Raw genomic sequence first — 18,572 nt, forward strand, 5'->3', positions numbered from 1 at the left:
ATGCCATTCAGACAGCAACAACAACTCGTGTTTACTGTACCCTTGATGTAAAACAAGATCCTAAGGTATTTTAGGGTGAAGTAAGATTCTGAGGTAAGTGTTGAATCAGACTCGGAATTGTTTGGAGACTTGCTTAAGACAGATGACTATGCTCAAAGTGATCCAACTTTAGAAGAATCCTGAAGAGACGGAAAGGTTTAAGGATGGAATTTCAGATGAAGGCCAAACTACCCATGGAGCAGCAATTTAAAACAGGCATGATCACAGGCAACCTACAGACGAGTGTAGGTTTGAAACAGATTTTCCAGAATTCAACAGGCCAGGCAGCAACTCTAGGAAGAGGTACAGTCGACGTTTCCGGCCGAGACCCTTCGTCAGGACTAACTGAAAGAAGAGCTAGTAAGAGATTTGAAAGTGGGAGGGGGAGGGGGAGATCTGAAATGATAGGAGAAGACAGGAGGGGGAGGGATGGAGCCAAGAGCTGGACAGTTGATTGGCAAAAGGAATATGAGAGTATCATGGGAAAGGAGGCCTAGGGAGAGAGGGGGAAAACCAGAGGATGGCCAAGGGGTATAGTGAGGGGGACAGAGGGAGAAAAAGGAGAGAGAGAGAAAGAATGTGTGTATTTAAATAAATAACGGATGGGGTATGAGGGGGAGGTGGGGCATTAGTGGAAGTTTGAGAAGTCAATGTTTATGCCATCAGGTTGGAGGCTACCCAGACGGAATATAAGGTGCTGTTCCTCCAACCTGAGTGTGGCTTCATCTTGACAGTAGAGGAGGCTGTGGATAGACATATCAGAATGGGGATGAGACGTGGAATTAAAATACATGGCCACTGGGAGATCCTGCTTTCTCTGGCGGACAGAGCGTAGGTGTTCAGTGAAACGATCTCCCAGTCTGTGTCAGGTCTCGCCAATATATAGAAGGCCACATCGGGAGCACCGGACGCAGTATATCACCCCAGCCGACTCACAGGTGAAGTGTCACCTCACCTGGAAGGGCTGTCTGGGGCCCTGAATGGTAGTGAGGGAGGAAGTGTAAGGGCATGTGTAGCACTTGTTCCGCTTACAGGGATAAGTGCCAGGAGGGAGATTGGTAGGGAGGGATGGGGGGGAGATGAATGGACAAGGGAGTCGCATAGGGAGCGATCCCTGTGGAAAGCAGAGAGAGTGGGGGAGGGAAAGAAGTGCTTAGTGGTGGGATCCCGTTGGAGGTGGCGGAAGTTACGGAGAATTATATGTTGGACCCGGAGGCTGGTAGGGTCGTAGGTGAGGACAAGGGGAACCCTATTCCTAGTGGGGTGGTGGGAGGATGGAGTGAGAGCAGATGTGCGTGAAATGGGGGAGATGCACATAAAAGTTGCTGGTGAACGCAGTAGGCCAGGCAACATCTCTAGGTTTCCCTCCCTTCCACCTTTTCCTTCTCCCTGGGCCTCCTGTCCCATGATCCTCTCATATCCCTTTTGCCAATCGACTGTCCAGCTCTTGGCTCCATCCCTCCCCCTCCTGTCTTCTCCTATCATTTTGGATCTCCCCCTCCCCCTCCCACTTTCAAATCTCTTTCTAGCTCTTATTTCAGTTAGTCCTGCCGAAGGGTCTCGGCCCGAAATGTCGACTGTACCTCTTCCTAGAGATGCTGCCTGGCCTGCTGCATTCACCAGCAATTTTTATGTGTGTTGCTTGAAATCCCAGCATCTGCAGATTTCCTCGTGTTTGCGTTTCCAGAATTCAAAGTAATTTTAATATCAAATTATATTCATTAGGAGCTTGAAGCAATTGAGTATGGCAACAAAAACAGTCAAAAACTTCTATAGATGTACCATAAAGAGTATTCTGACAGGCTGCATTACTGTTTGGTATGGGGGGGGGGGGGCTACTGCGCCGGATTGAAAGCAGCTACAGAGGGTCGTAATTCTAGTCGGCTCCATCTTGGGTATTAGCCTACAAAGTACCTAGGACATCTTGAAGGAGTGGTGTCTTAGAAAGGCAGCATCCGTTATTAAGGACCCCCAGCACCCAGGGCATGCCCTTTTCTCATTGATACCATCAGGTGGGAGGTACAGAAGCCTGAAGGCACACACTCAGCGATTCAGGAACAGCTTCTTTTTCAACCTGTGAACATTACCTTACTTTTTAAATATATATTATTTCTGTTTTTGCATGATTTTTAATCTATTCAATATACATATACTGTAATTGATTTATTTTCTTCTATATTATGTATTGCATTGAACTGCTGCTGCTGTTAACAAATTTCATGACACATGCTGGTGATAATAAACCTGATTCTGATACTGTAGGTCAGCACATACAACCCTGAGGTTCACTGTCTTGTGGGCATACTCAATAAATCTGTAGAGAAATAACCATAACAGAATCAATGGAAGTCTGCATCAGCTTCGGTATTCAACCAGCTTGCAAAAGACAACAAACTGTACAAACACAAAAATAGAAAGAACGAAAGAAAGAATATCGAGAACATGAGATGAAGAGCCCTTGAAAGGGAGTCCATAGGTTGTGGAAACATTTCAATGATGAGACAAGTGAAGTTGGGTGAAGTTAGCCTCCTTGGTTCAAAAGCCCATGGTTGAGGGGTAATAACTGTTCCTGAACCTGGTGATGTGAACCCTGAGGTTCCTGTATATCCCTTCTGATGGTAACAGTGAGGAGAGAGCATGTCCTGGGTGGTGGGGTCCCTGATGATGGATGCAGCTTTCCTGCGACAACACTTGGTGTAGATGTGCTTAATGGTGGGGAGGGCTTTACCCAAGGATGAACTGGGCCGTTAGCAAGTGAAAGCTTTCATACACATTAAATCATTACACAATGCATTGAGCTACAATAAGGTGAACAATAACAATGCAAAGTGAAGTGTAAAAGCTGCTGAAAAAGTGCAGTACAGGCAAATGATCGTGCAAAATATGTGATGTGAATCTCACTTTCCGATTCAGATGAATTGAGGTGGGGACATAGGTGGGCTTGCCAAAGTGTAAAAGTTATGAAACAGATGTATAAAGTGAGGAGACACAAGGTGTTAATCTCCATCTTCTGGAGAATGGCTGGGAGGCAGACCCCGGTTCAATTCCTGTCGCTGCTTGTAAGGAGTTTGCACGTTCTCCCTGTGATGCCATGGGCTTCCTCTGGCTGCTCCAGTTTCCTCCCACAGTCCAAAGGCGTATAGTACTGTGCAAAAGTTCTAGGCACATATATATTGCTAGGGTGCCTATGATTTTAGCACAGCACTGCAGTAATTTTATACATTGCACTGTACTGTGTCATAAAAACACAAATTTCATGACATATGTGATTGATGATCAACTTGATTCTGATCTGGGTCTCTATTGTGGACTGAGAGGGGAGGGAGAGGGGAATCATGGTTGGGAAAAGGGAAGGAGCTGGAAGAACCAGAGAGACATTCTGTAATGATCAATAAACCAATTGTTTAGAATCAAATTACCTTGCCTGGTGTCTCAGGGTTAGTAGGTTAGTTAGTCCCATGGGTGAAATTGGACAGTGCGGGCTCATTGGGCTGGAAGGGCCTGTATTGTGCTGTATTGCTAAATAACATAAAATAAATGTAAACACGAAGAAATCTGCAGATGCTGGAATTTCAAGCAATACACATAAAAATTGCTGGTGAACGCAGCAGGGTAGGTAGCACCTATAGGAAGAGGTACAGTCGACGTTTCGGGCCGAGACCCTTTGTCAGGACTCACTGAAAGAAGAGATAGTAAGAGATTTGAAAGTGGGAGGGGGAGGGAGAGGGGGAGATCCAAAATGATAGGAGAAGACAGGAGGGGGAGGGATGGAGCCAAGAGCTGGACAGGTGATAGGCAAAAGGGATATGAGAGGATCATAGGACAGGAAGCCGAGGAAGAAAGAAAGGGGGAGGGGGGAAGCCCAGAGGTTGGGCAAGGAGTTATAGTGAGAGGAACAGAGGGAGAAAAAGGAGAGAGAGAAAAAAAATTAATAATTATAATAAATAAATAACGGATGGGGTGCGAAGGGCAGTTGGGGCATTAACAGAAGTTAGAGAAGTCAATGTTCATGCCATCAGGTTGGAGGCTACCCAGACGGAGTATAAGGTGTTGTTCCTCCAACCTGAGTGTGGCTTCATCTTGACAGTAGAGAAGGCCGTGGATAGACATATCAGAATGGGAATGGGACTTGGAATTAAAATGTGTGGCCACTGGGAGATCCTGCTTTCTCTGGCAGACAGAGTGTAGGTGTTCAGCGAAACAGTCTCCCAGCCTGCACCAGGTCTTGCCAATATATAGAAGGCCGTATCGGGAGCACCGGACACAGTATATCACTCCAGCTGACTCACAGATGAAGTGTCGCCTCACCTGGAAGGACTGTCTGGGGCCCTGAATGGTGGTGAGGGAGGAAGTGTAAGGGCATCTGTAGCACTTGTTCCGCTTACAAGGATAAGTGCCGGGAGGGAGATCGGTGGGAAGGGATGGGAGGGACGAATGGACAAAGGAGTCGCGCAGGGAATGATCCCTGCGGAAAGAAGAAAGGGCGGGGAGGGAAAGATGTGCTTGGTGGTGAGATCCCGTTGGAGGTGGCGGACTTCATTAACTTTGCCTCCAACTTTCACCCTGCCCTCAAGTTTACCCGGTCCATTTCCGACGCCTCCCTCCCCTTTCTTGATCTTTCTGTCTCTATCTCTGGATATAGCTTATCTACTGATGTCTACTATAAGCCTACGGACTCTCACAGCTACCTGGACTATTCCTCTTCCCACCCTGTCTCTTGCAAAAATGCCAACCCCTTCTTGCGATTCCTCTGTCTCCGCCACATCTGCTCTCAGGATGAGGCTTTTCATTCCAGGACGAAGGAGATGTCCTCCTTTTTTAAAGAAAGGGGCTTCCCTCTCGCTATAACTCCTTGCCCATCCTCTGGGCTTCCCCCCTCCCTCTTCCTTTCTCCCTGGGCCTCCCATCCCATGATCCTCTCATATCCCTTTTGCCAATCAACTTTCCAGCTCTTAGCTCCATCCCTTCCCCCTCCTGACTTCTCCTATCATTTGGATCTCCACCTCCCCCTCTCAAATCTCTTACTATCTCTTCTTTCAGTTAGTCCTGACGAAGGGTCTCAGCCCGAAATGTCGACTGTACCTCTTCCTATAGATACTGCCTGGCCTGCTGCGTTCACCAGCAATTTTTATAAAATAAATGTAACTGCTCACACATCCTCTGGGTAATAGATTCAACTTGACTTTATTGAGTTTGAGAACTCTGGACAAGAAAAAAAGGGCAGTTGTGGCAATCTCATCCTGAGAGAGCACAAAGAAGAAAGCAATCTACGTATATTGAATTGAAAAGCAAATTGATCATGTATGGAAAGCAGACTTTTGATGTTGTGAGCCAGGTGCTTTGTGAGATCAGCTTGACCCAGATTTGCTGAATGTTTTATGGGCATTGAGCAGCACAGCATCAAACTTTGGAATTGTCATCTTGTTAACACACATAGGCACTTTCACCACACTTAAATGAAAGATATGAGTATGAAGAAAAATGCCACAACAAAATCCTCACCCTGAAATTGCAAAAATATAGTCCTGGAGCTTAATGCTGATATTTCCTTGCTGGACTCCAGTTCTCAAAATGCTCAGTTAGTTGAGGCTTTTTATGTCGGGCTCATTCAAAATCTTTTAGCTTATGGAAGAAATATGATGTGCTTTTAAAGATTGATTAGCTTTATCTGTCACCTGTACATCAAAGCCTACAGTGAAATGCGTTGTCTGTGTCAAATCAAACCAGCGAGGATTGCCACACTTCCAGCAACATTGTAGCATGTCCACAATGCACGAACCCTAGCGCATACGTCCTCGGAATGTGGGAGGAAACAGGAGCAGCCAGAGGAAAACCACGCAAGCACAGGGACAACGTTGTTGAGTTGAGGTCTTCTCCACACCTCGGGCGCCAACCTTGCCTTTTCTTTAGCATTTGTCCGTTTTTTTACGAGGCAGAGTTGCTGGCTCACACTCAACCCAGCACAGATGGAAAGCCTGCAAGGAGCTGGGCGGATTCAAACCCAGGACCACTTGCCTTGAAGTCCAGTGCGGATACCACTACATTACCGGCCGGCTTCGAGAAGAGAGACATCAGCAGGAATCGAGCTCTGAGCTTATAGCTGGTGCTGAAGAGTTATGTGCCGATCACTATGCTACTGTGTTGCCCTTGTTACATCAACACTTGAAAAAATACCCCAAAATTAATCATTTAACTAACAATAACTTCATTTATATTATATCCTCAACAAAACAGTAGCGTGGTGGTTAGCACAATACTTTACAGTACAGGTAACAAGCTTCAATTCCTGACATTCCCTGTAAGGAGTTTGTACGTTCTCCCTGTGACTGCATGGGTTTCCTCTGGGTGCTCCCATTTCCTCCCACAGTACAAAGACCTACCGATTGGTAGGTTAATTGGTCATTGTAAATCGTTCCATGACTAGGCTAGGGTTAAGTCGGGGGATTGCTGGGCAGCGTGGCTCGATGGGCCAGAAGGGTCTTTTACCCCAAGGTGTTTCACTGGATGATTAACATTTGACAAACCATGCACGGAGAAACTAAAATTCTAAAAGTTTTGCCATGAATGCAGGTTTAAAGTGTCTTATGGAGCAGAATCCTCCAAGAGGACCACAATCTTGTTGTAGTTTGGAGGTTTGTGTGCCTCAATGACCCAGAGAGCTATGTTGGCTGGAGTCATGGCTTTATGCTTTGGCTCTTGGTAGGGTCACCCATATAAAACAGGGTCAAAGGGTAGAGGCCAGACTAAAGAGTGGTCCACTAGTCCTCCCGGTTTGGGGATTCAGCTCAAGGCTAACAACTCTGACTGGTCAAACAAAATTGTTATGAAAACAGCAATGAAGAATCCTTCTACATCTGAGTGGCCAAGGACAGACAGAGATGGAGGACTTTCATTGCTGCCCTAAGTGCCAGTGATGTAATGGATAGTGAGGTATAAAAATATTGGAGATGGAAAAGAAACGATTAATTGATAGACAAGAAATAATAAGTTGAATAACTGAAAATCTGCTTTTAATTGGGTGTGACAGTATTTCTGAGTCTCCATCCGCACTTGCATGACTAACAGTAGTGAAAACCAAGAGGAAGCTACTGACATGAAGCCCTGAACACCACCAGAGATGAAGGATTTTCACGGCAGGCAAATCTGTCAGTAAGTACAAAGCAGAAGGGAGAGGCAAATTCATGAACACGTGCCTTGGCATCCAAAAGCCAACCACAAAAATTTGGTTGGTTAAATTTTGTTTCCAGTGAAACACCTTGATGTATTACAATGTTGAGGATGCGATATAAATGAAGTTATTGTTGTTTAAATCATTAATACTTAAGTAGGCAGTATAAATGTTTTAGCACAGACTAGATGGGCAAAAGGGCCAGTTTCTTTGCTGTACCTTTCTATGACTCTTAGTCCTGGGGTATTTCTTCACGTACAGATGTAACCACCACAAATCATATTTCTTTCACAAACTGAAGGATTTTGAATGAGCATGACATAAAAAGCCACAGCCAACTGAGTATGCGGAGAACTGGAGTCCTGCAAGGAATTATCAGTATTAAACTACAGGACTGTATTTGTGCCAGGGAACAGTAAACGGAACCTATGATGTGTAAGAACCAAGAGTAAGAGGAATGCAAAGATGAGAGTGGTTGGGTCGAAGGAAGTTATAGAAATGAACAGGGGAAAATACTTTGCAGGTAGTTCAAAACTAAGGTCTTGCTTAACTGGGCACTAATAAGTCCATGGCAGCGGGAGTGGTGCCTGCTTAGAATCTGCTGGGAGCTAGAATTTAAGGATGATTACCAGGATACTGCCTAGATTAGAGAGCATGTCTTATGAGGGTAGGTTGAGCGAACTGGGGCTTTTCTCTTTGTCGTGTAGGAGAATGAGAAGGTGACTTGACAGACGATAAGAGGCATAGATCTAGTTCACAGCCAGAGAACCATTCCCAGAGTGGAAATTCTAACATGATGGCATAATTTTAAGGTGATTGGGGAAAAGTATAAGAGGTCAAAGGTAAAGTTCTTTACACAAGAGAGTGGTGGGTGCATGGAACAGCATGCAGGGGTGGTGGCAGACACATTCAGGGCATATAAGAAATTCTCAGATCGGCACATGCGTCATACAAAATATGGAGGGCTATGCAGGAGGGAAGGGTTAGATTGATACTAGAGTAAAGGTCGGCACAGCACTGTGGGCTGAAGGGCTTTTACCGCGTTGTAATGTTCAATTTTTTATGATCTACGTCTAATTAGCTGAGAATACTTTAGAGCAGCTTTGGGTGAAGTTTTCTGCAGATGGGTAGAAGGAGGTGAGGACTCAGCTGGTATAAAGGAAATGATGGTATTGAAACTTGCTAATGAGCAGGTATCCAGGTGAAATTCAACATCAATCTGATAACCAGTTAAGGTTCAAAGGTACACTTATTATCAAGTATGTATGCAGTATACAACTCTAATATTTGACTTCTCCAGACAAAATCATGGAGCCATTCAAAGAAAAACATCAACCCCTCCTCCATCATGCACAAAAAAACTAACAAATCGCACAAATGGCAACAAAATCGAATGGGTGAAAACACAGAATATAAAAACATAAAACTGAAAGAATCCTGTTTGAATCACAGTCCAATCCATAAATAGCAGAACTTTGGTATCATACACTGACAGCATCAAGGGAGAGAGGGAGAGAGGCAGAGAGAGAGTGGGGGAGGGAGGGGAGAGGGGGAGGGGAGAGGGAGGGGGAGAGGGAGGGGGAGAGGGAGGGGGAGAGGGAGGGGGAGAGGGAGGGGGAGAGGGAGGGGGAGAGGGAGAGAGACCATTCGAACGCAGAAGCCTTCTGTCAGCGAATTTTCTCAGAGACAGCAAAGTGCTAAATCACAGGCTCTAACAGTACTAGAAGCATATTTAAAATAAAAATTAGACGTAGAAGATGTGAAATAAACAGTTTAATGAATTATCTGGAAGATGTCGCCTGAAGAAGCGTTGTTTGTTGGCGCCATCTTGACCGGATTCTGTGAGATTCAGCTTCCCAGGAGAAGCTGTAGTTGCTGACTTAGTGTTTCAGCAAGGAATCGAAGGCAATATCTTCAAGATAATGAACTGGAACAAATTTCTCTTTATTGAGTACAGAGTGAAAGAAGAATTACGAGTCACAGTGAAGCAAGGCAGGTCGAAGTATTGATATAAAATACGGCACAGTCAAATCTGCACAAAATTGACATTGCCTTAAATCAGTTTGGGGCTTTCTGTACATGAAATTCTAGTGTTAAAGCACTTCCAATGATATAAATGATAAACACACAACTAGAATGGCATGGCATGGTAGCACAGCAGCAGGCATAGTACTTTACAGAATCAGAATCAGAATTGGGTTTATTATCACCGGCATGTGTCGTGAAATTTGTTAACTTAGCAGCAGCAGTTCAATGCACTACATAATATAGAAGAAGAAAAAAACAAAATAATAAAAATAATAATAAATAGGTAAATCAATTACATTATACGTAAATTGAATAGATTAAAAATTGTGCAAAACACAGAAATAATATTATTAAAAAAGTGAGGTAGTGTTCAAAGGTTCAATGTCCATTTAGGAATCGTATGGCAGAGGGTAAGAAGCATTTCCTGAATCACTGAGTGTGTGCCTTCAGGCTTCTGTACCTCCTACTTGATGGTAACAGTGTTACCAATTGGGGGTCAATCTTCGCCAATGCTGTTTTTACATTCTCCCTGTGACCACTTGGGTTTCCTCTGGGTGCTCCAGTTTCTTCCCATATTCCAAACATGTACAGGTTAGGATTAGTAAGTTGTGGGCATGCCATGTTGGTACTGGAAGCATGGCAACACTTGCAAGTTGCCTTCAGTACATCCTTGAGTGCATTGGTCATTGACACAAATGCTGCTCGATATACATGTGACAAATAAACCTAATCTTTTCATTAATCTTTCTTTAAGGAAAGTGACTTTGTGTTTTTTGGATGATGATGCTGAGAAGCAAATACCGTAGGTAAGAGGAAAAAAAGAGGTCAGGGATAAATCCTCAGGCAAATCTCTAGGATATCTTACATCTTCTGAGGGTCTATCTTGGGCCCAACATATCGATGTAGTTACAAAGAAGGCAAGACAGCAGCTATATTACATAAGGAGTTTGAGAAGGTTTGGCATGTCACTGGTCACTCACAAATTTCTACAGATGTACTGCGAAGAGCATTCTAACTGGCTGCATCAACATCTTGTTTGGAGGAGTGGGGCCACTGCAAAGGATCAATATAAGCTGCAAAGAGTTGTGATTTCAGTCAGCTCCATCATGAGCACTAGCCTCCCCAGCATCCAGGACATCTTCAAGGATCGATGCCTCAAAAACGTGACGTCCATTATTACCGAGCCTCATCACCTAGGATTTGCTCTTCCTCATTGCTGAAAGCACACACTCAGTGATTCAGGAACAGCTTCTTCCCCTCTGCTATCCGATTCCTGAATGAACATTGAACCCGTGAACACTACCTCACTTTTTTTTGCACTACTTACTTAACTTTTTAATATATATTGAAATATATACTCCATACTGTAATTTACAGTTTTCATTATGTATCCCAATGTACTGCTGCCATATAACAACATATGCCAGTGATCCTGATATCAATTGAAACATATTGGAAGACAGAAACACTGGGATGTGTCTGTGTTATTAGGAAAATACATAATTAATTGCATCATGTTTTACATATGAAGGATCTCTGGTTACCAGAAACACCGAATGTCCAGGTTTCTGTCTCAGCATTCAAGCCCCACTTTTATCTGTATGACCCTGACTCTGCAGGCCTGTTTCCTTTGTTTGGTGGTGTGGGGGCTGCAATGCCTTGGTTGTAGCAAGGATTACGCCTCAAGATGGGGCTTGCCTGCCACTTCAGTCCAGGAGAGAGTCCAGTACTGGGTTGGGGACTGGCCTCTCCTGTCAGTACTGCCCTCCAGTGTTCGATTGGTGGAATGAGAGGCTGGATTGTAGTGGCTGCGCGCTGCTGGGTATAACCAAGGTCGTGGACTATACATGGTTTTTTTTTTGCTCACTATTTTGAATGTGCTTTGTATGTTTTGCACCTTGCCCCCAGAGGAATGCGTTTTGTTCAGCTGTATCCACGTATGGTTGAATGATAATTTGATTGGAATTTGATTGAATTTGAATTTGAAATTCTACAGGAAACATTTGGCATTCGGGGGGCATGCATCTAAAATACCTGTACGCAGAAGATGAGTTTGGATTGAAGTGGAAGAAGATGATACACATGGAGACCTCGAATTAACTTCAATTCTTCAAAGCCTGAGATAAGCCAAGGTTGACCGGAACAGGGGCTGTGGAAAAATGATTCAAATTAGTGATACTCTGAGATCTTGATGAAGCCAGTTAACATTCACAGCACTGACTTCCAGCAGCACAATGTTAAGCAATCAAGAGCTAAGCAAAATTACATAGCCCAGTTTGTGACAAATACAAAATAAACTGTATTTTAAAAGAAAATACACAAATGTACTTTATTAGTACGGGTGTCAAAGGTTACAGGTGGAAGACGCAAAAATGGGATGGAGAGGAAAAATAACTCAGCCATGATGGAATAGCGGAGCAGACTTGACTGGCCGAATGGCCTGTCTCTTCCAATATTTAACTTGGGGTGGCACAGTGTTTTGTGGTTAGCACAATGCTTTATGGGTTCAGTTCCCACTGCTGCCTGCAAGTAGTTTGTACGTTTTCGCCGTGACTGTGTGAGTTTCCTCCAGATGCTACGGTTTCCTCCCACAGTCCAATAATGTGCCAGTTGGTAGGTTAATTGGTCATTGTAAATTAGGACTTCGTTAGGACTAAATTGGGGGATTGCTGATCAGTATAGCTCGAAGTGCCAGAAGGACCAATTCCACATTGTATGTCAATAAATATTAAGTAAATAAATGTCTTATTTCTTATACTTAAACATTGGCTATATACTAATTTCTTCTGCTATACACTGCCATTTTCCCTGCCATATCTGGCATCTCCATCTGGTATGGGAGCAGCAGAGCATGGGCCAGGAAGTCTCTACAAAGGACCGTGAGAACAACCAAGAGTATTACAGGGGTCTCCCTACCACCCACTGAGGACATTTATCAGGAGCACCATGTACACATGGCCCTTAGTATTATTAAGGATCCCACCCATCGATCCAGCATCCTGTTTGGCTTTCTACCATCAGGCAGGAGACTGATACATAAAGACAGGAATGGTCAGGATGAGAAACAGCGTCTACCCTCAGGCTATTAGGCTTGTGAACTCCCTGCCGCATCGCATTCAAGGTGTCACCAGTTAATTTGTTCTGTACCCTATAATATTTAATTTATGCACTTTACTTTGTTTATCCATGCGTAATTCATTTGAAGATTTAATTCTTTTTCCGAAGCAATTGTGTATTATACGTGCGTTACTGTGCTTTACACCCTGGTCTGGACAAACATTGTCTCATTTGACAGTATATATTCTAAGGCATCCGTTAGTCTTCACTCTCCAGGGCACAGGCCTGGGCAAGGTTGTATGGAAGATCGGCAGTTGCCCATGCTGCAAGTCTCCCCTCTCCACGACACCGATGTTGTCCAAGGGAAGGGCAAGGGGCAATACAGCTTGGCACCAGTGTCGTCGCAAAGCAATGCGTGGTTAAGTGCCTTGCTCAAAGACACAACACGCTGCCTCGGCTGGGGCTCAAACTCATGACCTTCAGATCGCGAGTCGAATGCCTTAACCACTTGGCCACGTGCCCAGTATACATATATATAGTTAAGTTACAATAAGCTTGACTTAACTATTGTCAGGGTTCCAGTGAAGTTGTACAGGCCAATCCCCTGTATAATGGATGCAATGGATAGCAGATGTGTTGATGAACTCCAACCACACCATCGACTTCAAAGGACGATGGAGACAGGAGGTCATCAGTGGCTTGTGCTCCACTTTGGAGCTAAAGGCACAAGAAGAAGAAACAAGTCAAAATTGTGTATTTCTGACACCCCGCCACCCCCCTCAGTAATCACCTCCATCCTCTGCCCCACCACTACCTTGCTAAATCATCCATTACACAGCTTTTCACATACAGGGTTAATATTAGTTTTGGCTGGCCGTTTCTGCAAGTGACTGGAATACACCTTACAGTTTATATGCTAATTGATGACTTCAAATGCGAGTTTCAAGGAAGCATTGCTTCAGATCTTGCGGCTTAGATCTCCACCCTTCATTTTGGTTAGACAGAGACTGATGAGCAACGATTACACTTAATGAGAATTGGTCTAATTAACAAGATGTCCAATTTTTTTTTGTATGTCAATGTCTCAAAGGGGTGTCGTCTGGTTTATGGGGCAAGTCCAGACAACCAGTTCCTGGGTGTCAACATCTCTGAGGATCTACCCTGGGCCCAACATATTGATGCAGTTACAAAAAAGGCATGACAGCGGCTATACTTCATTAGGAATTTGAGGAGATTTCGCATGTCACTAAAGAAACTTACCAATTCCTACAGATGTACTGTGGAGAGCATTCTAACTGGCTGCATCACCATCTGGTATGCAGGTGGGGACATGGGGCTACTGCACAGGATCGAAGTAAGCTGCAGAGAGTTGTAAAGTAGTCAGCTCTATCACGGGCACCAGCCTCTGCAGTATCCAGGTTAATTTCAGGGAGTGATGCCTTAGAAAGGTGGTATTCATCATTAGGGAGCACAATCACCCAGGACATGCCCTTTTCTCATTCCTACCATCAGGGAGGAGGTACAGGAGACTGAAGGTACACACTGAATGATTCAGGAACAGCTTCTTCCCCTCTGCCATCCAATTTCCAAATGGACATTGAACCCGCGACACTATCACACTATTTTTTAAATATCTTTTTCCACTTATTTCACTTTTTAAATATATATACTTATTGCAGTTTACTTTTTTTATTATTATGTATTACAGTGTACTGCCGCCATATAATAACAAATTTCATGACATATGCTAACATTAAACTTGATTCTGATTCAGGCCAGCTGACTAACCAAAAGTCAGTCTGCTGGCTTGAAATTCATATCTCAAAGATCAATGCAATTTTGAACTGCAGTTGGTTTCAACGAGATTCTGCAAATATACCGGGACTGAAAACTATTGTAGCAAATTAGCACTGGGGCTTTTTCGGGATTTCTGTTAATTTGAAAGTATGCTGCTTATCTAATGCTCTGCCTGTAATACAGCTGTAAGTAAACTTTTCATTGCAGCTGTACGTACACACAGATGACAATGAACTCCACTTTGACTTTGGAGCATGGTTTCCACTATCAAAAGGACAGGAAAGTGGGATTTCCCATGCTGAGGACTCTCTTTTTCTCTCTTGGTCCGACAATATAACCTCGATAGTAGGAAAACCTAAGGTGCTTAAGGAGAGCTATTCTGCCCCAAAAATTGCTGGCCAAATTTAATTGATGTACGATAGAGAGAATACTGATAGTGTGGTACTCTAGCTACAGCAATACAGATCACAAAGCACTCCAACAGATGAATAGGATGGCTCAGCACATACTGGGCTTGGAGACAATCTACAACTCTCAATGCTTACAGTCCACACGTAACATCATTAAAGACCCACCCCATCCAGGACACAGTTCAAACTCCTGCCGTCTGAGATAAGAAACATCTTCACCAAGACAGTTATACTGAAAAACAGTTTCTTCCCGAGGGCTGTTGTGCAGACGAATAATGCTACACCCCGGCCTGCCAATGGCCTTTGAGTTTTATGGACTATTGAAGTCACTTGCTGCATGTAAATACAGAATTTTTAAAAAATTAAGCAATTCTGCATGCTTTGCAAATACTTGTTTTGCATGGACTGGAGTACCACCACAATCTCCTGGTTGTCTTGAACAATGACAATAAAGTTGTGCTCTATTCACCTGTTTAAACTATGCACCAGCCTTATTCATTTTAGGAACACAAATTAGCTCTTGAAGATATGAATATTTATCAAACCTTGATTTGTGCATTTAATTAGTTAATTGCCTCCAGGTACAAATAAATGAGTCATGTTCAGTGTGAAACAGGCAGCAATTTATAGAAGCTTCACAAATACGCATCCATTTATTTCACATTTTACTGGATTATTCCCTTCTGTTTCACTAATTTGCATTATTTGCTAACGGTTACAATTCCAAAAAGCAACCATGCACAAGCAGCAAGAAAACAAGACATGGTCATTCAGACAATCAAGCTAGCTCAGCCATCCACTCTACTTGATCTTCTGGTCTGTTTCCCGTGTTCTTTCACTTTGTAGAGAGCAAAATGTACTGAGGAATGCAAATGGTATCTCCATCTCCAACGGGATCCCACTATCAAGCAAATCTTTCCCTCCCTCTCACTTTCTGCTTTCCGCAAGGATCGCTCCCTAAGCGATTCCCTTGTCCATTCATCCCTCCTGGCACTTATCCTTGTAAGGGAAGCTTTTTTCCATAGATGCTGCCCGACCTGCTGAGTTCCTCCAGCATTTTGTGTGTGTTTTTGAGGAACGCAACATCTGTTTAAAAATTCACAGGCTTCCATAACAAGAACCATGTTGACGAACCACTTCAAAGACATCACTGGAGCCAGATCTTGGATTAGGCATTACTGACTACAAGACATAGGAGCAGAATTAGGCTATTGGGCCCATTGAATTATTACCCCTCAACTATGAAGCTCTTGAACCAAAGGAGATAACTTCACTTGCCCCCATCAAAGAAATGTTCCCATAATCTATGGACTCACTTGCTTGATCGCTTATTTATCTATTAATGAATGAATCAATTACCGTTTGTAGTTGCACAGACTGTTGTTTCTTGCAGACTAGTTGAATACCCACATTGGTGTGGCCTTTCATTTATTCTGTTATGGTTATTTTTCAATGGATTTATTGAGTTTCCCTGTAAGACAATAAATCTCAGGGTTGTATATGGTGTCATATATGTATTCCATCATGGCTTATTTATTATCCCTCTCAACCCCATTCTCCTGTCTTCTCCCTGTAATCTTTCTTGCCCTGACTAATCAAGAATTTATCAACCTCCTCTTTAGACATACCCAATGACTTGGCCGATATAGTGAATTCCACAGATTCGCCACTCTCTGGCTAAAAAAATTCTTCTTCATCGCTAACACGAGAGGGCACAGTTTTAAGGTGCTTGGAAGTAGGTACAGAGGAGATGTTAGGGGCAAGATTTTTTACACAGAGGGTAGTGAGTGCGTGGAATGGGCTGCTGGCGACGGTAGTGGAGGCGGAAATGATAGGGTCTTTTAAGAGACTCCTGGATAGGTACATGAAGCTTAGAAAAATAAAGGGCTATGGGTAACCCTAGGTAATTTCTAAAATAAGTACATGTTCGGCACGGCATCGTGGACCGAAGGGCCTGTATGTGCTGTAGGTTTTCTACATCTTATGTTTCATCTCTGTTCTAAAGGGATGTCTTTCTTTTCTGAGTCTGTGTCCTCTGGTCTTAGACATCCCCACCATAGGGAACATCTTCTCCACATTTACTCTATCGAGGACTTCCAACATTCAATAGGTTTCAATGAAGATTCCCCACCACCCACCCCCCGCCATTCTTCTAAACATCAGTGAGTACAGGTCCAGATCATCAAACTCTCTTCATACATTAACCTTTTTATTCCTGGGATAATTCTCATGAACCTCTTCTTTTAGATAAAGGGCAAAAAATTGCTAACAATACTCCAAGTCCAGTCTGACCAATGCCTTTTAAAGCCTCAGTCTTATGTTAAGAGTTCACAGACATCCATAAATAAGGACCATGTTGATGAGCCACTTCAAATAAACCAGTGGAGCCACATCTGGGATTAGACATTACTGACCGAGGTCTGGTGGAAAATCAATGCCTGTCACTGGGCAACAAGGCTGATCCAATAATACTTTAAAGAAAAGGAAGTGAACTTTTCTTTGGGGAAATAGAGTAATTAGTGAGTTCAAAGTTCAAGACTGAGTGCTGGTGATTGGTATGTACTGGGATCGATGCTGGGGATCAAGGCACCAGAGATCAAATTGGAAATCTGGAAGTTGCGGCCAACTAGCCAGAGGCCAGTGTGTGAATCTCTGTGAGTTTGTTGTTGGTGGTGGAGGCCATAGAAGATAGCCTGTCCTGGGGTTAAAGGACTCTGTATGTGCATGGGTGGGAAGGAGGAAAGGGATTTGTATATAATTTAATTCCCATTCCGACATGTTGGTCCATGGCCTCTTCGTGCCAGGATAGAGAATCAACACCTTATATTCTGTCTAGGATCCTCCAACCTACTGGCATAAATATAGATTTCTCCTTCCAGGAAACTAATTTTGTCCCTCTCACTTCCTCTATTCCCCACTCTGACCTTTTATTTCTTCTCACCTGCCTATTACTTCCCTTGGGTCCCCTCCTCCTTCCCTTTCTCCCACGGTCCATTCTCCCCTCCTATCAGATTCCTTCCTCTCCAGCCCTTGACCTTTCCCACCCACCTGGTTTTGCCTATCACCTTCCAGCCAGCCTCTTTCCCTTCCCCTCACCTTTTTATCTTGGCATTTTCCCCCTTCCTTCTCAGTCGTGAAGAGGGTCTTGGCTCAAAACATCAGCGATCTATTCATTTCCATAGATGCTGCCTGACCTGCTGAGTTCCTCCAGCAATTTGTGTGTGCTGCTTTGTTATACAGGTGTCCCCCACTTTTTGAACGTTCGCTTTATGAAACCTCACTGTTACGGAAGACCTACATTAGTACCCTGTTTTCGCTTTCAGAAGGTGTTTTCACTGTTACGAAAAAAAAGATGCGATAAAAAATTCAGCGTGCGAAAAAATCAGCACACGATAAAAGGCAGCGCGCACCCCGAGCAGCTGCTCTCCCCGGATTCGGAACGGCATTCTCGCCGGCATGCTTTAGCACGTGCCTGTGAGCAGCCGTTTGTAAGGTGAGTTCTATGGTATCGGAAAAGCCTAAAAGAGCTCGTAAGGGTGTTACACTTAGTGTAAAACTAGACATAATTAAGCGTTTCGATCGCGGTGAACGAAGCAAGGACAAAGTGAGTTTGGCTTGTGGAAGCTGACGAAGATGATGTTGAAGAGGTTTTGGCATCCCTTGACCAAGAACTGATAGATGAAGAGCTGATGCAATTGGAAGAAGAAAGGATAACAATCAAAACTGAATGCAGTAGCGAAAGTGAAGTCGTCCAGGAACTGAACGTGAAGCAACTGTGTGAGATTTTCGCTGCAATGATAAAGTACGACTTTAATTTTGAAAGGGGACGTAGGTTTAGGGGATATTTGCAAGATGGTTTGAGTCCTTACAAAGAACTGTATGATAGAAAAATGCGCGAGGCTCAGCAGTCAAGTAAGCCTTCCACATCAGCCACGACAGACGACGAATCTCGACCTTCGACATCGAGGCAGGCAGTCATCAGAGAAGATGAGCTGCCTGCCCTAATGGAAACAGATAACAAGATGACACCCCAGTGTCCCACCACCCCAACACCCAGGCTGGGACAGATACTG

At 43.9% G+C, this 18,572-nt stretch overlaps 1 protein-coding gene across 7 annotated transcripts in view; it reads right to left on the minus strand.

The window, feature by feature from the left end:
• The window catches only part of tango2 (transport and golgi organization 2 homolog (Drosophila)), a 297,896-nt gene that overhangs the window by 118,386 nt on the left and 160,938 nt on the right, over window positions 1–18,572 (minus strand). For 4 of the 7 annotated variants that reach the window (XM_072240861.1, XM_072240854.1, XM_072240856.1 and 1 more), the window contains one exon: window positions 11,270–11,384. In XM_072240861.1, the coding sequence (XP_072096962.1) occupies window positions 11,270–11,319 (50 nt within the window). In that variant the 5' untranslated portion in view covers window positions 11,320–11,384. Of the gene's footprint in view, window positions 1–11,269; window positions 11,385–12,857; window positions 13,010–18,572 lie in introns of all 7 variants that reach the window. The other 3 variants (XM_072240855.1, XM_072240857.1, XM_072240858.1) reach the window with 1 other exon arrangement.

The sequence above is a fragment of the Mobula birostris genome, chromosome 22 (assembly GCF_030028105.1).
Source record: "Mobula birostris isolate sMobBir1 chromosome 22, sMobBir1.hap1, whole genome shotgun sequence".
Lineage (NCBI taxonomy): Eukaryota > Metazoa > Chordata > Chondrichthyes > Myliobatiformes > Myliobatidae > Mobula > Mobula birostris.